Source organism: Uranotaenia lowii, chromosome 3 (assembly GCF_029784155.1).
Source record: "Uranotaenia lowii strain MFRU-FL chromosome 3, ASM2978415v1, whole genome shotgun sequence".
NCBI lineage: Eukaryota > Metazoa > Arthropoda > Insecta > Diptera > Culicidae > Uranotaenia > Uranotaenia lowii.
In genome coordinates this window covers 5,901,603-5,924,989 of record NC_073693.1, presented here as the reverse complement: position 1 = coordinate 5,924,989, position 23,387 = coordinate 5,901,603, and the positions used below count along the sequence as shown (strand labels likewise).

General features: G+C 34.9%; 1 protein-coding gene across 1 annotated transcript in view; it reads right to left on the bottom strand.

Annotated features, from left to right (window-relative positions):
• Positions 1-701: 701 nt before the first annotated feature.
• The window catches only part of LOC129750708 (uncharacterized), a 284,287-nt gene continuing 261,601 nt past the window's right edge, over positions 702-23,387 (bottom strand). Inside the window, exon 10 of the mRNA XM_055745710.1 lies at positions 702-3,462. Within this exon, the coding sequence (XP_055601685.1) occupies positions 3,376-3,462 (87 nt within the window). The 3' untranslated portion in view covers positions 702-3,375. The remainder of the gene's footprint in view (positions 3,463-23,387) is intronic.

Genomic DNA, 23,387 nt, shown 5'->3' with positions numbered 1-23,387 from the left:
TCTTGGTCTTGTAATCTTTCGGATACTTGTTTTTTTTCGAAGTTTACATAAAATATTTCAAAGGTGGGGGAGGGGAGGGGGAGGTGTCAAAATAAGAAAATAATATTTGTACCAGCCTTATTGTCTGTGTTAATTTTTCTGCTGTTTTCAGCCCGTTATCTATTATCATGCTACACTTAATTTATATATTTTGTTAATTTAAGTTTGCAAAACTTTTTAAATTTTGATATACATAACTATTTTTTTTAAATGTTTCCCAAAAAAATCTTCATTTTGAATTTTTTTTTCTGTTTTGTCAATATCTGAAATTGTAATTGTAATTGTGATTATTATTTACGGAAACCTTCAAGTTACAAAGTTTTAATTCTTTTATCAAATTTTTATTTTTATTAAATGTGACGTTAAAAGAACGAAAGACAAAAAAGTTTGTCATTTTCTAAAACAACTATCATGATGCGGTTCTTTTCTTGTGACTTATAGTTTAGCTTATGGCCAACCTCTATCCTTTGAAAATTTAAATTTCTAAAATTTAAGTTTGAACAACGAAACTTACCATACACTTTTGACTTCCGAACTCAATTTACTCGAACATCCACTTTCGATTTGCATGTGTTGGGTAGAATATGATATGAGCGGAGCCAAGTTGAAAATTTGTCTGGGATAGTCGGATAGTTTTAGTACGAGCAATGAAAAAGGCGAAATCCTTAGCTGGTCAGCTTCCTTTATTGTCTCCTTTTGTGAAGTACATTCCATTCAGTAGGTAGGTAATTGAATTTATTTTTCTTATTCTTCATCATTAGGCTAACTACTGGTTGATCAAGCGCGAGCACAAAACTGTTTTTTTTTTATTTGAAAAGGCTACGTTAATTTAATTTCAATTAGCTTCTGTGGATATGATTCCTTTTTTCATTTTTTTTCTTTGGTTTGAATACTAAAATCAATCGAATTTTGCAATTTTGAGTATTGAGTTGTAGCGTGTGACTTGATTAAGTTTTAATGCTATCATTCATCGTTAGATATGTACATGTTATTTTTTTTTATTTTGACTATACTTTTTTTTCTTCATCAAAGGTAAGATATAGCGTTTTATTTCGGACTGCAACTTGGGTAGTTTAAAATGGATGTGAAACACAATCAAAGTAATTAAGAGCAATACGTTACTGCAACGAAGCGGTAGTAGCAGCAATTTTTTTTGCAGTGTTCATCGTTCATTTCATTTTTCGGATGCAATTTCGGGCATAGTCACATTTCAATTTCCATGTGTAATTACAGCGCGCGCGGAAAAAACCGTTGCAAAACATGATACTTGGAAAACAGGGAAATTTGAGTCAATTTGGACGCGTTTGGTTGGGCCAAAAAAAGCTTATTCCATTAGGCGTTTCGTGAGCATCGAGCAAAGCGAATCAGGGGTAAAATATTTTGTATCGCATTTTCCATTAGTGCCTTTCTATTTTGATCCGGATTTTGGGGTTGCATACATTCAGGGGGAAAAAAAGTTGACGCATTCGAGAAAATTGTGACGTTCGTTGTTTTATTTTTCGGCTTTTTCCTCCACCAATATGCGAGCCACTGAAATGGTTGATCAACTTTATGCATTTTAGAGCGAGTTTTCATCATGCGAAAAAAGTGATTCTTTAATGCAAATTTGTTCGGGATATGTTTTTTTGTGTCCATTTTATTGATACCGGAAAAATATAACATCATGTTCGATATCTACATCATGAAGCAGACAACAGGTTTCCTATTTGGGTCCTGATGTCGCGAATAAATGGAAAAAAATGTTGTGCGAGCAAATTATTGGACGGTGAGTACTTTTCATCCACGGTTGAATGATTATTGTGGACGAGTGTGAAAGAGATAAAAGCGATTTACAGGATAGATATGTTATTTGCAATAAATGGGTTGTTGATTTTGGGTTTTGGAAAAATAAAATTACTCCGGTTCCGGTTGCTCGATTTGAGGGCACTCTGGACAAAAAAAAAATGGCACAATAATTGCTGATACTAGAGACAATTGGCAGACAGTTAAAAAGTGCCCAAGCGCCGGGATGATGGAGGAAAATTTACAACTCGAACTTTTTTTTCTCTGCCTGATAATTAAAAATGAAAACCTCATCGAACATTCGTAGGGGAAATCAATTAATGCAGCCGGAGAGATCGTGAATAAATTGTAGTTAATTTATAGCTTTTCTTCCGAGCACTTTTAATGTACAGGTGCTGACACGGATCAAGTATCATTCGGCACATTTATGTATTCAACACCGAACTGTGCATAATGAGTGGCAATGAGAGACAGTTGAAACTGCACAATTTTTATCCGTTATTTACATGTTTTTTATCGACTCATATCTGTCTTTCAAATTATGGTTCATTGATTTTTTGATGGTCGCCATATAACTCAGTTTTCAATTTAAATATGATGAACGCCAAACCTTCCATTTAAATTACGGTTCGTTGGTTTGGTTTCGCCTTTTTTTTAACGGTCGCCATAGTACTCGGATTTTAGTTGTCGACTTGATCAAAGCTTTTCAATTGAAATCTTAGTTCTTTTCAATAAATTCAGAAATTTTTGCTCAGTTTTGCTCGAGGTTTCCGCGACTTGCCACTGGAAAAAATGAGCTTACCCTTAACTGTTTTTCTCTTTTTTTTTTTCAAAACAATAGCAGTTGCAGTTCCAGCTTGCGTTACTCTCTACGACAAGCAATCGAGGCATTAAGTGTTAATTGGCTAACTGAAAAATAAAACAAAACAGGAAGAAATAAGCTTAGAAAATATTCTATGAGCTTTTCAGTGATTTCACAATAAAAATGGTAACTTACAAAGCGTATACACTTAAAAAACAACGAAAAAAAACCCGAACGCATTTTTTTTTATTGTTGGGGTTATCCTAAATACACAGTCGTGTTCGAGTGTGTGCGTGCGTTTATTTCATTTAGTACCTTTGTTCAACTTTAATTGATCTGTAACAATATTCGCTTCCTAAACCCTAAGCGTTCGAATAGAAAAGATGAGAGCTTTTTCTTTGTTTTAGCCAAAGCGAGTATACTTTCTGTCAAAAAAGTTTTCCGAACACAATCTTATTTTTGGAAGCTAGATCAAAACCACCACGAGCACCATTTAGTTTTTTTTAACTACGATTTCCATCTCTCTCCCTGTTTTTCCTCTTTTGTATGTTGATTTTTGTATGTTTGCACTTTCTTTTCCAAAAAAAAATTTAAAAAGTCTATCACGTTCCTTCACATCTCTCGTTTGTTTGTTTATTTATTGATTTGTGTTGTGCATGTTTCAGGAAAGTGTGAACGTGTGCGTGTGTGTTTGTGGTTTGCTGTTGTTGTTATTGTTTTCTCCCGTTTAAATAGCTGGATCCCCCTGATGTTTATTGGTGGTGTTGAGTGCCTGGTGGTGCCCGGTAGCCTGGATATGTTTGGTTCAGAGCGTTTTTGGCGAAAAAGTTGGTGTAGTCCTAGGAAACAGGAAAAAAACAGAGAAATAACAAACAATAGATTATAATTAGTCACATACCAAAGAAAAACGCATAGCATAAACAAGAACGAACGACCGAAGACGTGTTGTCAATTAGGTACCTATGAAGGACGATTCTTCAATCGCAATCACAAATCCAATCAATCCCTTTCATGAGGTCATTTTTTCTTAGCCCACGCGCGCTCAGCAAAGCTGAAATGAGTTCTGACGACTGTATAAATTATTCATACACCAGGCTCTTCCGTTTCCCCTTTGAATAGAAGTCAATTTATTTCCGGAAACGTGCTAATATGTATTCAAATGGCAATCGCTAATCTTAGAAATTGATTTGAGCTGACAACCATTAACCTAAAATTTTTAACTTTCGAAATAGAAATCGAAATCATTTTTGTCATTTTTGTAATTTTTTTCATTTTTGTCATTTTTATCATTCTTGCCATTTTTGTCATTTTTGTAATTATTGTCATTTTCGTAATTTTTTCAGTTTTGTCATTTTTGTCATTTTTGCCAACTTTGTCATCTTTGTGATTTTTGTCAATATTGTACTTTTTGTCATTTTTGTCATTTTTGTGGTTTTTTTTCATTTTTTTCATTTTGTCATTTTTGTCATTGTTGCCATTTTTGTCATTTTTGTCATTTTTGTCATTTTTGTCATTTTTGTCATTTTTGTCATTTTTGTCATTTTTGTCATTTTTGTCATTTTTGTCATTTTTGTCATTTTTGTCATTTTTGTCATTTTTGTCATTTTTGTCATTTTTGTCATTTTTGTCATTTTTGTCATTTTTGTCATTTTTGTCATTTTTGTCATTTTTGTCATTTTTGTCATTTTTGTCATTTTTGTCATTTTTGTCATTTTTGTCATTTTTGTCATTTTTGTCATTTTTGTCATTTTTGTCATTTTTGTCATTTTTGTCATTTTTGTCATTTGTGTCATTTTTGTCATTTTTGTCATTTTTGTCATTTTTGTCATTTTTGTCATTTTTGTCATTTTTGTCATTTTTGTCATTTTTGTCATTTTTGTCATTTTTGTCATTTTTGTCATTTTTGTCATTTTTGTCATTTTTGTCATTTTTGTCATTTTTGTCATTTTTGTCATTTTTGTCATTTTTGTCATTTTTGTCATTTTTGTCATTTTTGTCATTTTTGTCATTTTTGTCATTTTTGTCATTTTTGTCATTTTTGTCATTTTTGTCATTTTTGTCATTTTTGTCATTTTTGTCATTTTTGTCATTTTTGTCATTTTTGTCATTTTTGTCATTTTTTTCATTTTTGTCATTTTTGTTATTTTGGTCATTTTTATCATTTTTGTCACTTTTGTCATTTTTGTCATTTTTGTCATTTGTCATTTTCGTCATTTTTCTCTTTATTGTCATTTTTGTCATTTTTGTCATTTTTGTCATTTTTGTCATTTTTGTCATTTTTGTCATTTTTGACATTTTTGTCATTTTTCTCATTTTTGTCATTTTTGTCATTTTTGTCATTTTTGTCATTTTTGTCATTTTTGTCATTTTTGTCATTTTTGTCATTTTTGTCATTTTTGTCATTTTTGTCATTTTTGTCATTTTTGTAATTTTTGTAATTTTTGTAATTTTTGTCATTTTTGTCATTTTTGTCATTTTTGTCATTTTTGTCATTTTTGTCATTTTTGTCATTTTTGTCATTTTTGTCATTTTTGTCATTTTTGTCATTTTTGTCATTTTTGTCATTTTTGTCATTTTTGTCATTTTTGTCATTTTTGTCATTTTTGTCATTTTTGTCATTTTTGTCATTTTTGTCATTTTTGTCATTTTTGTCATTTTTGTCATTTTTGTCATTTTTGTCATTTTTGTCATTTTTGTCATTTTTGTCATTTTTGTCATTTTTGTCATTTTTGTCATTTTTGTCATTTTTGTCATTTTTGTCATTTTTGTCATTTTTGTCATTTTTGTCATTTTTGTAATTTTTGTCATTTTTGTCATTGTTGTCATTTTTGTCAGTTTTGTCAGTTTTGTAATTTTTGTTGATTTTGTGTTTTTGTCATTTTTGTCACTTTTATCATTTTTATCAGTTTTGTAATTTTTTCATTTTTGTCATTTTTGTAATTTTTGTTGTTTTTTTCATTTTTGTCTTTTTAGACATTTTAGACATTTTTGTAATTTTTGTCATTTTTGTCATTTTTATCATTTTTGTCATTTTTGTCATTTTTATCATTTTTGTCATTTTTGTCATTTTTGTCATTTTTGTCATTTTTGTCATTTTTGTCATTTTTGTCATTTTTGTCATTTTTGTCATTTTTGTCATTTTTGTCATTTTTGTCATTTTTGTCATTTTTGTCATTTTTGTCATTTTTGTCATTTTTGTCATTTTTGTCATTTTTGTCATTTTTGTCATTTTTGTCATTTTTGTCATTTTTGTCATTTTTGTCATTTTTGTCACTTTCGTCATTTTTGTCATTTTAGACATTTTAGACATTTTTGTCATTTTTGTCATTTTTGTTATTTTTATCATTTTTGTCATTTTTGTCATTTTTGTCATTTTTGTCATTTTTGTCATTTTTGTAATTTTTGTAATTTTTGTCATTTTTGTCATTTTTGTCATTTTTGTCATTTTTGTCATTTTTGTCATTTTTGTCATTTTTGTCATTTTTGTCATTTTTGTCATTTTTGTCATGTTTGTCATTTTTGTCATTTTTGTCATTTTTGTCATTTTTTTCATTTTTGTCATTTTTGTCATTTTTGTCATTTTTGTCATTTTTGTCATTTTTGATGATTTTGTGTTTTTGTCATTTTTGTCACTTTTATCATTTTTGTCATTTTTGTCATTTTTGTCATTTTTGTCATTTTTATCATTTTTGTCATTTTTGTCATTTTTGTCATTATTGTCATTTTAGTCATTTTTGTCATTTTTGTCATTTTTGCCATTTTTCTCATTTTTGCCATTTTCCGTCATTTTCGTCATTTTTGTCATTTTTGTCATTTTTGTCATTTTTGTCATTTTTGTCATTTTTGTCATTTTTGGTCATTTTTGTCATTTTTGTCATTTTTGTCGCTTTTGTCATTTTTGTGATATTTTTGTCATTTTTGTCATTTTTGTAATTTTTTTCTTTTTTTGTAATTTTTGTAATTTTTGTAATTTTTGTAATTTTTGTAATTTTTGTAATTTTTGTAATTTTTGTAATTTTTGTAATTTTTGTAATTTTTGTAATTTTTGTCATTTTTGTCATTTTTGTCATCGATAACAAATTAAGCCATCTTTCTGCTATAGAAATGCGTTACATTGGTTTCAACATATTGATCATTGAATGAATTCTTATTTTGGCATTGGGAAAAATATAACACCAAACAATGCTTTTATTCACTCATTGATAGCTGATTTTCGTTACAGTTTGCGATTCGGCATCAAAGTTTTCTCGAGATTGGAGAAAGAATCCATGACATTTGTTTTGGGGTGGTTGATCTGAGAGAATGGTGGAAATAGAAAAAACAGTCCAACAGATGGCTGCCCCAAAATGAATGATAAACCTTGGGAAATGCACTTTTGAGAAAGGCTAGGGTGAATATCTTTAATAATCGTTAAATGCTGTTTTAATTATTAGAAATATTTTCCTGAATAGTCAAGCAAGCAGCTTAGAAACAGGAAATAAATATTTTAAAAATATTTCCTAGTGGATATTTAGCGCAGAAAAGCAAAACTTTTTTGACTGGCTGGAAGAACTTCAATATTCAAAGTACAGATTCGGACTGACAAGAACCAAAAAAAAAATAGAAACAATACACACATAACCCCACTCACAGCACATCCTGCATTCGTAGCCAAGAGGGTAAAACGACTGCCGCGGACTGGACCGGACCAGGTTGGGTTGATGATGATGGGTCCGGTTCACTCACGCAGCCTTATAGGATGGAGTGTGTTTGGCCGTTGGTTGATCCGAAACGTGGTCTAGTCGTTTTTTTTTGGCCCTGGGACTGAAAGTCCTTTTCCGGAGTGAGTCAGAGGGTCTGGCTGGGCACTCTCTAGACCTTGTCCTGAGCGCACACCAGAACAATATTGAATTAAATAAAGCAGAAAACGTGACGCTCCTCTGAGTGTGCAGTGTGCACTCTGTAGTTTGAACTATGCGAGGCTCTGACCTGGCCTAGCCTAGAGCTGCCACCGGGAGACCTGCATTCTTCCGGTCTGTTCTGAACATTTGTATCCGGTTTTTGTTTTTTGGAGGACTTGACACGTTCGACTTTGTCTCGACGAGTGGTTCGTTTTTCAAGTGCGATGGAATTAAACGTTTGTTCAATTGACATTTTTTTTTGGTTTGGGTGTCGTCGCTCCATGACAGAAAACGTGTTTGAAAAGGTATTTTATTTTGATGAAAGTCTATTCCGTTTTAATCTATCAAGTTTTTTTTTAATTTGCTACCTTTAAGGTTGCAATGTAAAAAATGAAAAAAGTTTAATTTTACAAGAACTGTTAGAAGGAATCATCAACCTTTCTATGCATTTTTTTTAATTTGGCAGAGAAATTGTTGCATCTAAGTTTACAGTTACATTATTAGTCTTAATATTTAATACGCTATGAGCGAATGGCAAAAGATACACATAAAACCCATCCCCATGCTGAGTCAAACTAGCGTTTTATAAATATGAAACCGAAATAGGTTAAAATGAGCCAAGCGTGCAGGTTCGGGTTAAAAGCACCCATTTCGGAGGAAACCGAACTGAGCGTGTATGAAGCTGTTAATACCGTCCACGCGGAAAAGAAACGCCATTGTGTTGCAAGTTTTGGCGTGTCGTGGTCGCAAAAAATTAAATGCCCGTAAATTGGCCTCAAGTGTAGCACAGAAGCGTGGGTTCTTACCAGTTGCATTTTGGAGTGGAGTTGGGACGTCGATCATCATTGCCCACGAATACAGGTACGATAAACTCGTAGCGGGAATCGCAAAAAATTTAAAACTCATTCCGAACCCCGCAAGAACAAGCTATCCGCTCAAATCGCCGTTCGTGGTCGTTCGTTCCGATAGGCCGACCAAGCGGTCATCAGCTCGGCAATTCAACAGGTAGGATTTCCTGGTTTCAAAGCGAACGCTCCCAGCACTTACGCCCTTTTCCATTCTGTAGGAAAAGGAACGACCGAACGAGATAGTTCCGCAGAGGTTCGCCGATAGCTCCCGAGAAGGCCACACACGTGAGTAAGTAGTTTAAAGAAACCACGCTTGGGCAAACATTTAAAATGGATCCGTTCCCTCAGGGCCACTTTTCGGAGATAGAGAATCTCATCTCCTGCAACCGAACCGCCCGGAAGCACGACAGTAGCCGCCTGGTAGTCCCCAGGAGGCGCCACAGGCGTAGCGCGATCAACAACCTACGAGGCACCAATACTGCAAACCAATCAGCGCCGCTGGCGAAGGGCGGTTGAAGGTCGAAGAATAGCAAAGGCACCATAGTGTTATCTAATCGGCGCCAGGCGTAGGGCGGCCGAAGAATAGCAGAGACACCAGTCCCAGTGCGCACCAGCTGACCAACGAAAACGGCCTTAGACTGACAGATTACGGAGATCACCGTACCAAACGCAATCACAGATCGACCACGTTTTGATTGACAGCCGGCACTTCTCGAACATCATCGACGTCAGATTCTGTCGAGGCGCCAACATCGAGTTAGACCATTATCTGGTGATGGTGAAGAGGCGCCCAAAACTCTCCGTAGTGAACAACACACGAAACCGGCGCCCACCTCGGTTAAATATCGCACGACTGAAGCAACCTGAGGTCCCGGCAGACTACGCGCAATCGGTCGAAGTAGCGCTGCCGGCAAAGGCGAGCTTGACGAAGCCCCTCTCGAGGACTGTTGGGATACCATCAAGACAGCCATCAAAAGTGCTGCGGAGAACGTCATCGGTTATGTGGACCGAACTCGACGGAACGACTGGTTCGACGAGGAGTGTAGGAGGGTGATGGACGAAGAGAATGCCGCGTGGGTGGCAGGAGTGCAAAGAGGCACCCGTCGTAATGTGGAAAATCACCGACAACGGAAGAGGCAGCGAGTCTGAATTTTCCGGGAGAAAAAGCGCCGCCTGGAGGAGGAGGAGCTCGAGGAGCTGGAGCAGCTGCATCGTTCCCAAGAAACACGAAAGTTCTATCAGAAACTCAACGCATCCTGCAAATGCTTCGTGCCGCAAGCCGAAATGTGCCGGGATAAGGACGGAGCCATCCTGACGAACAATCGTGAGGTGATCAAAAGGTGGAAGCAGTGTTGTCCCGAATACTACTCCGCCGCCTAACGCCACAAGCAAACAGATTCGTGGGAAGTTATCAGGCCAGCTTCATGGAGGGACGGTCTACGACGGACCAGATATTCACATTACGGTAAATCCTCCAAAAATGCCGTGAACACCAGATCCCTACGCACCATCTATTCATCGACTTCAAAGCCGCATACGACACGATCGACCGTAACGAAAATCATGGACGAGAACGGCTTTTCCGGGAAGCTGATCAGACTGATCAAGGCGACGATAGATGGAACGCAGTGCTGTGTGCGGATTTTGGGTTAATTGTCGAGTTCATTCGAATCGCGCAGGGGGCTTCGACAAGGTGATGGTCTATCCTGCATGATGTTCAACGTGGTGCTAGAAGGTGTTATTCGACGAGCGGTTGGCGAAATGCGGGGCACGATTTTTCACAGATCCAGTCAACTTATCTGCTTTGCCGATGACATTGATACAGTCGGCAGATCATCTGCGGCGGTGGAAGAGATCTACCGCGATTGGGTTGATGATTAATACGTCCAAGATGAAGTACATGCTGGCCTGCGGATCCGAGACCGACCGAACCCGCTTGTCCAGCAAAAACAAGGTCACAGTCGACGGCGACGAGCTGGAGATAGTCGAAGACTTTGTCTATCTCGGCTCACTGGTGACGGCAGACAATGACACCAGCCGTGAGATCCGGAAGTCGTTCCTACTATGGACTCCACAAGCAACTGCGGTTGAGAAGACTTAGCCTTCGCACGAAGTGTAACCTGTATATGACGCTCATTAGACCGGTTGTTCTCTACGGGCACGAGACATGGATATTGCTCGAGGAGGACCTGCGTACACTCGGAGTATTCGAGCGACGAGTGTTAAGAACCATCTTTGGCGGCGTACAGGAGAACGGAGTGTGGAGGCGAAGGATGAACCACGAGCTCGCGCGACTCTACGGTGAACCCAGTATCCAGAAGGTGGTGAAAGCTGGCAGGACACGCTGGGCGGGACATGTTGCGAGAATGCCGGACGACTGTCCTGCAAATCAGGTGTTCGCTACGAATCCGGTAGGAACAAGACGAGCGGGGGCGCAACGAGCGAGGTGGTTAGACCAAGTGGAGTGTGATCTGGCGAACGTGGGGTGTCCGAGAAATTGGAGAACGGTTTCCATGGACCGAGTGAATTTTAGGAATTATGTTCGTCAAGTTATGTCGTGAGACGGAATACTATGTAAATAAATAAATAAACCATAGTCCCATCCAACCGGGCCCAGGCCTAGGGCGGCCGAAAGAGCAGCAGAGGTTACGAGGTGCCATCCAATCGGCCCCAAGCGTAGGCCGCATGGCAGCACCAGGGCTTCGTTTCGTTATTGACCATTGTTAAAAAGAGAGCATGAGTTTTATGCATTAAAAATGAATTATTAATCCCAAGCACCATTCTTTTGGACTTGGTGCAAAATTGATGGCCTCGATCAATCACGGAGTAGCAACCATTGGTGTTGCTACGGCCCTGAGAGGGTGAAATTAGGGGGAACCCATTTATGACAGAATACAGATTGACAGATTTTTGATAGGTAGACGGTTGAAGAAGAAAGAAAAGAAGTAAAATAAAAGAAAGAGGGATTTAGGAAAAACGTGCTGAAGCTTGTTAGATCGCAGGAGTGAAAATTGATTTGCGCCGTTTTGAATTAAAGTTTTTCCTGTCGAGTTCGCTCTAGTTTTGCTTCGAACAGATTGCTCGTTTACGCAACCATCGTTCACCTTTATTGGATAATCGTAAGTCGCTATTAGAACAGGGAAATCATTAAATGAAAAATCACTAATTTACGCGTGTTCTATCTAGGTGCAATCTAATTCTGTAAGCCCTCTCACCCGTCTGGCGGGACATAGTTTCATTATATTCAAGCAAGCACAGGTTCCTCAACCGTAAGTAACCAGATTAGATCAGAAAACAACAAGATATAGAATTTGTTAACTCAACAGGAAACTAAGGCCGATAGCGGGAAAGATCCCAGGCAAGCTCATTCAATCAAAGAGTCAAAGACTTATTTGTAAGTTGCTAAATTTATATTTTCTCTTAACTTGATAAAAATAACGCTATGAATAAATTTCCAGTTGAGTCACGTTGGAATAACGGACTACAAAAACCTACAATTGGCGATGTGGAACTCCAGCCACTCCAGCGATCATGGAGCTCGAAATGTATTTAATACGTTTTTTTTTTCAAAAAATTAAAAAATTACAGTGTTTGTCGAATAATGTTAGAGAAGCATTTCGGGTTCAATGATTTAAGGTGGATATGAGTAGTCAAACGAGAAAAGCAAGCAAGCAAAGTAAACAAAGTATTTTGGTTGGTTATAGTGTTATAAATGATTATTAAAAAATTCAAGCTACTGAACTCATTTCAGTTACATAGGATTTTCAAAATATTATGTAATCTCTGGGAAAAAACGCTTTACTGGTGTCCCCCAGAAAAAAAAATGCTCCGGGCCTCCCGATCCGGCCTTGGTTATGCTTTTGACTCATCTATCATTGATCAAAACTAGTGATTTAAGTTAAATTGTTCTCAGTACTTTCGTCCCACCGTACTCTAACTACTTTGATTAAAATTTGATAAGAATTTTACAAAAGAGTTTTCTGATTATAGATTTCCAATGCACTAATCGTTTGATGAAATTTTTCAAGAAACTCCAGTGAGGAATACCTCTACTGCTCTCAAATTTCTATAATTTGAGTCAATATATAACTTTCCCTAGCAGCTTCATCGAACGCTGAATATAACAACAGACATGCCAATATTCTGATCAATAGTAACTTAGAAAGGCCTCTTACATTTTTTGCTCACTGTTTTCTTTCTAGATAGAACCTTGATTTTAAATAAGATAGCAAGCAAAAGTGCTCTGTCAAAACTTTGGTTGCTAATTTTTTGGTAAGAAAATGACAAGCATACCTACATATGTATATCATCGTAAGAATCTTATCCATCCTTAAGCAGCAACAGGAGACAATAATTGTTTTCAAGAGTCGTTAAACTTGTACAATTACGTACTGAGGCAGTTTTTCGTTTCAGCTTGGGAAGAATGTGTGGATTTTAATGTCCTCGCTGTTGGAATGTTAACCCTTCGTTTCATAAAGTTACAAATATGCAACAATTAATTAAAACTGTTCTAAACTTCACATTTAGCTAAAAAGTAAAATTTTTTTTCGATGGGAATAATATTTATAATTTCAAGATCACGTTCAATTAAAAAAAAAATATTTTTAGTGTTTATAGGAACCAAAAAAACCCACTTGAATCTGAAAAATATGGAATGTGGAAAAAGCCTAATTTTTCAAATTTTTGGCCTAGTGTAATTCATATTGAGAATTTTTTTTCGACTCAAAAAAAATATTTTCGTATTCCCACTAAAGTAATTTAAATAATAAACAAAATTTGAGATTTTTTTTTTGTTTTTTCTCTGATATAATGGGTTTTCAATAACTGTTGCAAATATGCAACACCATGCAACGGTAGTACCCTAGGTAGTTATATGGGTTCCATAGTGTGTTTTCGAAACTTGCATCGTTAAACAGTGTATTTGTTTCCTGATGACAATGTTTTCGTTATAAATGATTTATTATCATGTTCAGGCCGTATTAAGAGGGGGGGGGGGGGGGATGAGAAAAATTGCCCCCCCCCCCCCCCTGAATAAAGAGGGCCCCTGAGGTGAAAAAAATAAAAGTTTTGCTCTAAACCGTTATCAAAACTAGAAAAATATTATAAAAAGTTCAAAATTTATCAAACTTTAAACTAGGACGGGTCCGAATAATTAACTTATTTGGGATTTGTAATTCAGCGTATGTAAAACACATTATTTTGATTTTTTTTCCCGCGGCCCATTGGTATAACAAATACATATTTTGAATAAAAAAAAATGTCGGATGCCTTCACAACTTGCAAAATAAGCATACACCAATTTTCAAAAGTTCTCTATTATTTAACGTGATTCAAACTCAAGTAAGGGGCTTTATCCAGAGAGTTTAAAAATCTAAAAACAAACAACGAATACGCTTTTTTATTTTTCCACTTGAAAATTCAGTACTATCTGCCAACATTCGATAACCGAGGTTTGAAGTATTGTTTTGCTTTTTTTTTCTTAGAGATGAAGGAATGATTTAATTGAAAATTACAATGCTCATTATTTTTTACTAAAGTATGAGCCGTTTCTTATTATCAATCGACGAAAAATGCTCTTTATTTATACTATTTAACCTTTTCCTGGAAGCTCTGGAAGTTGATTTTAAATTGAAACTTTTTGTTCTCGAATTTAGTTTTATTTTTATTTCTTTTTTTATTCTTAAACTGATTTCAAGTTTGAATTCTAATTTTAGAATCATGTTCCAAATTCTAATGCTCATTCCGAAAAAATCTTTATTATTCTTTTAATTTTGCCAACAAATGATATTTAATAGTTTAATGTAATTTGTAATTGGATCATTCCTTCAAAACTAAATTGAGACTTTGCTCTTCAATATCAAGTTTGTTTATTAAAACTGGCATATAGTTATGGTATGATTTAAGATTAAGAATCTTTATCAGAACCAATTTAAATACGTTTTCGGAATTGATATGTGTTGATTTGTTCAAGGTTATGTTCAGAAAAGTTGTATAGGTAAGAAGCTTTCCATTTTGCCGCCGGTCGTGGCCTAGAGGATAGCGTTCCAGCCATCTAAGCCAGAGTCCATGAGATCGAATCCCGATCACGACACATATAGTGCTCTTTCCGTGGTCTGGTGGTAAGATGCTAGCCATAAAATCCTTGAAAGATGTACGCCTTAGAGTTAAGTAAATTAGATCTCTTCAAAGAAACATGAAGTTTCACTGAGATCCTATATGTGTGTGTTCGTTTTTTTAGCACCTTCAAGCAAACGTAAGAAATAATTTCCTCAGTAGGTGGTATATTATCGTAATCGGTAACTACTCCTAGCTAATTTCTCGAGAGTCTTTGTAGTCTAGTGGATAAGCTGGTGCGAGTCTGGTTCCGATGTGCCAGGCTGGGTTCGATTCCCGGTATCGGCGAGACAACTTTTGGGTTCGAATCCCATAAGAAGCCGACAGGTAAGATGTGTTTCCTCTTATAACTGATTATATGAATGTTTAACCAGCTGCCAGCTGGCCAGGTATATGCACGGATGCCGGAATACCTCTAAGTAACCTGATTGACTCGTTCTTCCAAAATATACCTACATACGAAGCCATGGGGTCGGTTCCAGAATGCATGAGAGCACATACTTAGGCAGAAACTGCGGTGAATCCGTGCACCCATGGTGGAAAACCAACATACATAACTACTCCCAGATAAATTCTTAACTTTCCGGTGTCCAGAAATCTAGATTTGCGAAGTTCCTGTGCGAAAACTATGATTAGTGCAAAAGAAATTAGGAATGAGCATTTATTTCCAGTTGTCAAGTGTGAAGAAAAAAAGGTGTAACCGTTTCATGTTGTTGCAAATATGCAACAATTAATATTTTTGCTAAATAACCGAATTATGTGAAAATAATATTTTTTCCTTATTTTTCCCTTCATGTATTCATCATTGCGCACTATTGAGAATTTTTTCGAGAAAAAATAAAAAATCATGAAATGAAGGGTTAACACTGCCAAACAAACCACATACAGTTGAAAGTTTTCTCAAATTGTTTCCAATTTTATAATATTGGAAATTGTTCACATACATCGCAGAGGAAATTAGCAACACAAATCACATTTGTTGAGGGCCGAAACATTTGAAATCCTAGTTGCTGAAAGCCAAAGTTTGTATCCGGTTCAAATCATCCAAACGGTCGAAGAGGTTATCAAACTGGTATACTAGTTCAACATTCACAGAACATCACCGTCAGCCACCCACTCGGGGGAAAACTATTGCTGGTGGAAAACTGTTATTATTATTATGAACGTGTAAAGAACTTACACGCATTAATGGTCGTTACAGCTACTGTTATCCGATTCTGACCGAACAACGCAAACAAGATAACTTTGCATTGCTCTCTGGGACTCAAATCGACATGAATTTGCTACTGCACTGTTGGCTTATTTTCAAGATAACTCTCAAATGATTTTTGAATTTCTATGAATTTACATTCGAATAATTATTTCCGGAAAGTCAGAGTCTTGAAAAATTTGAATTTACACCCTGCATCATTTATACAATGGATAGGCTCCAATTCTAAATTAATTTGATTTGGTATGAAAAATTTGACGCTCTTAACGACAGTCATTCCAGTCTTCAAAACGTGCATATGTATGTGGTTCCTAGGGGAAAGTTATATCCAATCTCATCCACACACTTTAATATCCGCACAAATTTTCACCTCAGGCATGCATCTCAAGTGAAAATGATTCGCGTTGCTTCGAACGATAATCAAATGTATTCTGCACATACAAGTTTGGAGGGAGAAACGAGGGGACGAAGATCGTTGGAATAACAATATCTATCATAACAGGACGTGACGAATATCAAATCAGATTTTATGATAATAAATGTCTTGATTTTTAGAATTTTTCAATATCAAATATAATGTTCCATACTGTAAATAAAATTAAATTTTCAATACTTGAAAATATGTATGATTTTTTTTAATTTCCATGAATTTCTGAATATGTCAAATTTCGACGTGGCTCCAGAGAGCTCGCCGCGATTGAAAGGCTCCGATAGAAGTGCATATTCATTCACAGTCGGTGTAAGGGTCCATTTTCGTCGGATGGCGGTCAGTGAGCAGCAGTTCAGTTGATTCATTGTTATTATGGAAATGTTTACGATAATATTAATAATTGTTATTATTATTTCGGGATTACTTGGTAAATTGGGATTACGTTTCAGATTATTCAATTACATACGCACGTTACAGAGCGTGTTTGAGTCTTGGGTCCAGATGGAGTGAAAGCGACGGGGCAATTTATTGGGTGGATGATTCCTTTCAGACAATGTTGCTCATCGTTGTTCGATGATGAAAACCATTCAAAATTGGTGGCACTTTGTTGCCTTTGGATTGATAACTTAAAATCTTACAACAGTTGAATTAATTAGATTGAATTTTTCAGAACCATTGATGTTTAATTTCTTCAAACATTTTGAATGGCATTTAAATTTTCAATTTGATTCAAAATTTTAAATTAATTTCACTTGTCTTTATCAATTTACCTCAAAACATCAATAAGATAAAACCACCCACCAAATGAATATTTTCGGGCCCTCATTCGCTTGAATTGATCCATTGCAACTGCCAGCATATCAATGTATTACTGCCATCCAGTTAGCCCTAGGGCCCGGCGGGTGGCCTATGAAAGATCAATCGTTTGGAATAATAGCACCAAAATACCAGAGAAAAAACCGCTCTCAACACCAAAATTTATCCAACCAAAGTCAACTGCAATGTTTATTTGTTTTACATTTTTTTTCGCCCTGTGTATTTTCATCCTGCATCTAATGGGCTTGCGGATATCATTTCCATTCCCTGTGGTTGGTGCAGATAAACCAGAAAAACAAATCAGAACTGTGGAGCGTTCTGATGGAATAATAAAAAACAACACAAAAAATAAAATATAATAAAACTGCAACTCTCGTGGCCCATCTGTAGCGTATTTGCAGTGATTGTTGAACCACTTTTTGTGATGGGGTTTTTTTTAACGATGTTGTATCAGATTTCAAAAGTGCTGGAGAGATGAACGTTTACAAATTTATTGGATCGAAATTTTGACAACGAATTTTCTTTTTTTTTATATATATTTTAATTTTAATTTTGCAGTAGAACATTTCAGCTTTGCTTAAGAATTTTGAAATTTATGTATGAAAAGAAAAAAAATAAAGGAATCAATCGAGTTCTAAAAACATTCTCAGTGTTCATATTTACAAGTTCTGGATAAAAAGTGTTCTTCAAGAAACTAGAAATTAAAGTTGAAATACGACTTGTGGAAATGAAGGATAACTTGATTAAAGCTCAACATTATAAAATTCCCCAAAATCTTGCTTTCATTGCTTTCAATTAAAAAATGAAAACGAATTTTAGAAAAACGCTCCGGTTTTTTTAAACTGATTTTAAAGATTCAGTGATTATTTATAATATTTCTAATATCTGCTGAAATGATTTTTTTTTCTTTTAAAGAACAACCAACAAAACAGAACAGCCTCTTTGATATCATGATATCTAAGAATGATAGTTCAGAAATTCGTTCGTGAAGATTATCTAGAACTTCTTCAACTAACTTTGGTTTGTCTAAATGAAGAACAGGAAGTAAAATTTAGAAGATCAGGTGCTCCACATCACGCAAGGTGGATGGCTAAAGCAATTTACGGCCTGAAAATGTACTCGTTTAGAGAATAATTTCAAGTGGATATTTTCAAACATGAAAAGTTCGTCCAGTTTGTAGTACGAGTTTATTTTAAAGGGTGGTATCAAGCTCCTCTTGCTACTAATGTACCGATGAACGATCTTAAATTTATAAACAACCTCAAAATCCACGATAATACAGAGTTAAGCCTGAAAACATCGAAAAGATTCGAAAAACATTTAAAGTTTTTTTCAGAGCTCATCATCTGTCTGGCTTTTTTGATGAGACGTTTTGAAGCAAAAAATGGTCCAGAATGTACGGAAGAAGAGCAGTGTAGAAAATACTATGAGACTTAAAAGATTTTCATTCAAAAACTCATTAGAAGATTTTGTCACCGGCAGTTTTTTGCATTTTTTTTTTCAATTTTGCAACTTGAATCCCGTTTTTTAGGAAATAGAGCCAAAATTTGGGAGTCGAGAAGTGATTACAAAGCTGCTAAAATTAAATGCCAGATTCTATCAGTCATTAATGATCCAGCAGAATGAGCCCAAGGAATAGCAGGAAAATATAATGGATTTGATCCGAACGCTGACCACGAAAAACAAAATGTGTTGATGATTGTTGCAGAAAACCGAAAAAATCAGAACCTTTCTTTAAAATCATTGGTTTTGAACTTTTTAACAAGTTAGTTTTTTCTAAATATTTTTTGACTATCATTGTTCACTTTCTTAATTTTAAAATAATACTAGTTTTTAAAAGTTTTTTTACCGTTACTGTCCAGTTTACTGCTAATAAAATTATATTTTCCTGAATTTAGTAGAAACATGCTTTTTTGTGAAAGGTACACTTTCTGGACGATTTAAATGAAAATCAATCGACAAAATAAAAAAAAAGAAAAAAGCATGCAAAAAAAGCTATGGCAAAAAATATGGAATTTTTGTATCTTTTATATAAAGGCTGTAATCTGAACAAAATTTTCAAAAATCGACCCAGTGCAACCTCTAAATATCGTTTTTCTGAGTCGCCGCCACATAATAGTTTGTTTCTTACACCTTAAGCAACCATTTGGAGGTTGAGCCCCCGAATTCCAGACATAAGGCAATTTTGGGCCACCCTAATACTCACTCTTCAAGATTAGATATCCTGTAAAAGTGGCTCCAGAGAGTGACGCCAAAACAAACTCATCTAGGATCTCAGCGCAACACCATGTTTTTTTGAAGAGATCATCCAATTATTTTACACTAAGGCGTACATCTTTTCAGGATATGGTTGATAGCATCCTACAAATGCTGAAACCAGCAGCCTACAAAAAGATTACTTACGAGGTATGCCGTGACCGAGATTCGATCTCACGACCGCTGGATTAGAAGACTTGTCCGTTATACTCTAGGCCACGGTCAATCTGTGGCTATAAGTGGCAGAGAGTGGCTCCAGAGAGTGCTGTTTAACAATATACAAAACGCTGAGCATGTTTGTTAATGGCCAAGCGTGATGCACTTAACTAGAAACTTAACTAAACCTTAACAAGAAAAAAATATTCAGAACAGTGGGAGAGAATGGGGAAAATTGATCTCTTTATCTTATTTTCATTAAATCTTTTAAGGAAAATTGTCTTTTGCTTTTCCAGACAGCTTGTATTTTCAAAGTTATGTACAGTACCGTTCATAATTGTATAGAAACTGGAAGTACGCATACTGTCACTTCGACTTTCAACTTCCATAACTTTTTACTCTGATGATATTTTTTGATCAAATTTTTTGCTTTAGATAAATCAGCTATCACAGTATTATATCACAAAATTTGAGCTTTCTGGAGGTTGTGTGGCCTGAGAAACAGTAGGGGAGAATGAGGATACTTGATCCCAGGGGATACTTGATTCCTTAGCTACATCTCGAAACTGGAATGTCTTACAAAGATCAAATGTTCTAGTAAAATGTGCCAAAATGAGCAAAATAACAATGCTTGTAGTTTAAAAAATTTTAACAAAATAATTCTTTGAGTAATTGAACTTTGTTTGAAAAATTTCACTAAATGTAACTTGAAGATCTTTTTTCATCACTTTAAAATGTTCCTTACATGGGAAAATTATGAAAAAAATATTTGTTCCAATGTATCAATCGTTCGAGCGTAAAATGAACTTTATAATGCCATATTTTCAAAGCAATGGAAATCTCTCAACTTTTTTCAGAAAAAGTTTTCTAAAATAATGATTATGGGTACAATTGATCCCCTAGAGTTGGGTACAATTGATCCCCCTTCCAAACGGCATATTCTTCTTCTGAATTGATCGTTATGATTGCTGATTACGAAATTACTAATATTTATTATCCAAAAACTAATATTTATCAAACAATTGTCTGAATAAAAGAGCAAAAATAATTAATTTTCTCTTAATTATAAAAAATAGCGCCTTTAAGTATGCAATGTTATTAGCGTTGAGACAAAGTTATAGAACTTTCTTCTTATGTCTGCTATAAATTGTGAAATGAGAACACGCATGACCAAAATAGTCAATTAACATTCTATCTTGGGGTTTTGTTTGATTTTTATATAAGGATTAGGGCTTCCTGAATAAAATATCAAGCCTCCTTCAATAGGGGATCAAGTCTCCCCTAACTTCAGAAAAATTGCAATTTTTTTACTCCCACGAAAATGCTTCTAGTTCATCAACGGGTTCAAGTATCGTTCTAATTTTTGGAGCATAGAAACTTGATGTTACAAGCTGTCAGAAAATGTCAAAGACGGCGAGTTGCTAAATTTTTCCAAAAAGATATGGTGAAAATAAGAAAAGGGGATCAAGTATCCCCACTCTCCCCTAACTCTACGAAAATCGGATTTTTTTTTTTAATTCAAACTGCAATATCTCTGAAACTACGTTAAATTTTTTATTGAAATTTTGCAGAGTGATCTTTGAAATATAAAGCTAGCATGTCTGAAGTTTTTGAAAAGTTCTATCGATGAGATCAAAAGTTACGCGAGGTGCAATATTTCAGGCATGGATCTATATAGAAATGCGAATAGAATTTTGGACGAATGTTTCCACAGGAAAATCATATTCTCTGTTTAACAACAAGTATATCTATTTCAACCAAAACATCAAAACAACATCGCGAGATTCTGATTTCTAAACACAAATGGATCATTTTTTCAATTTTTTCTTTTCTTCATTGCTTTTGCCAGACATATTGTTCTCATGAATCGTCCAAAATTCTATAGAAATCGCATTTCTAAGTTCATGCCTAAAATATTCCACCTCGCATAACTTTTGATCTCATTTATAGAACTTTTCGAAAACTTCAGACATGCTAGCTTTATATTTCAACAATCACTGTGCCAAATTTCAATAAAAAATGTAGCGTAGTTTCAGAGATATTGCAATTTGAATGAAAAAAGTCCAAGAAGTCCGATTTTCGTAGAATTACTATTTCTCAGGCCACACAACTCCCAGAAAGCTCAAATTTTGTAATATAATAGTGTGATCTATCTAACGCAAAAAAAATTGATAAAAATATATTATCAGAGTAAAAAGTTATGGAAGCTCAAAGTCGAAGTGACAGTGCGCGTGCTTCCAATTTCTATACAATTATGAACGGTACTGTATATGCTCCAAAAGTTAGAATGAAACATGAACTCGTAGATGAACTAGAAGCGATGTGATATATTTTTAGTTTAAGGTAGGTATACTTTCAGATAAAAAGCGGGACATTTTGGAAACTCTTAAAAACTTTATCTTTGTGAACATTGCCATACATATGTATATGTTTCTTCAGCTATAATAGTTTATGATAAATAATAAAATGTGTTTGAAAATTTAATTTTCAAGAAAACTTCCATCTTTATAAACTGCGAACACTTCGGTTGAAAATGTTGGTGTTTTGAGTAATTGAAAACCAAAATTTAAAGAAAGTTTTTATATTTTTAAACAGCCGTTTGAGATCATCTAGCAAGTTAATTTAAGTTAACTCGTCCATTAATTCATTGTTTTATTGAAAATAGTTATTTGTTCGTTCGGTAGTCCTGTTCTACTTTATCCGGAATTTGACTTTTTCCTTAAGCATTACATTCAAGGGATTTTGCTAGGAATCCGGAGAAAAATCATGAGCCATCATCATTTGGAAGCAACTTTTAGAATATTTTCTCAGCTTAGCTTAGCTCAGTTGGCTACTCATATCCACCTTAAATGATTGAACTTTATAGGGGAGAGTGGGGATACTTGATCCCCTTTTCTTATTTTCACCATATCTTTTTGGAAAAATTTAGCAACTCGCCGTCTTTGACATTTTCTGACAGCTTGTAACTTCCAGTTTCTATGCTCCAAAAATTAGAACGATACTTGAACCCGTTGATGAACTAGAAGCATTTTCGTGGGAGTAAAAAAATTGCGATTTTTCTGAAGTTAGGGGAGACTTGATCCCCTATTGAAGGATACTTGGTCTTTTATTCAGGAAGCCCTAATCCTTGCATAAAAATCAAACAAAACCCCAAGATAGAATGTTAATTGACTATTTTGGTCATGTTTGTTCTCAATTCACAATTTATAGCAGATATAAGAAGAAAATTTGATAACTTTGTCTCAACGTTAATAACATTGCATACTTAATGGCGCTATTTTTTATAATTAAGAGAAAATTAAATTATTTGTGCTCTTTTCTTCAGACAATTGTTTGATAAATATTAGTTTTTGGATAAATATTAGTAATTTCGTAATCAGCAATTATAACGATCAATTCAGAAGAAGAATATGCCATTTGGAAGGGGGATCAATTGTACCCAACTCTAGGGGATCAATTGTACCCATAATCAACATTTTAGAAAACTTTTTCTGAAAAAAGTTGAGAGTTTTCCATTGCTTTGGAAATATGGCATTATGAAGTTCATTTTACGCTCGAACGATTGATACATTGGAACGAATATTTTTTTCATAATTTTCCCAAGTAAGGAACATTTTAAAGTGATGAAAAAAGATCTTCAAGTAACATTTTGTGAAATTTTCCAAACAAAGTTCAATTACTCAAACAATTATTTTGTTAAAAAAATTTAAACTACAAACATTGTTATTCTGCTCATTTTTGCACATTTTTCTAGAACATTTGATCTTTGTAAGACATTCCAGTTTCGAGATATAGCTAAGGAATCAAGTATCCCCAGGGATCAAGTATCCTCATTCTCCCCTACCCCAAAGATTAATTTTGAAAATTCAGAAACAAAGGTAAGTCAATATCTCCAACTATAGAAACTGTCTATACGTCTGCGAATCTATTTTTGAATATCCAAGGAAATGGTTGTGTTAGTAGAGGAAAGGTTTTAGATCAGGATCCATTTTGGTGAATGGGGCGATCGAGTTTTCTTACACCTGTTGTGCTCCTAGATTTTTCTTAAGGAAAC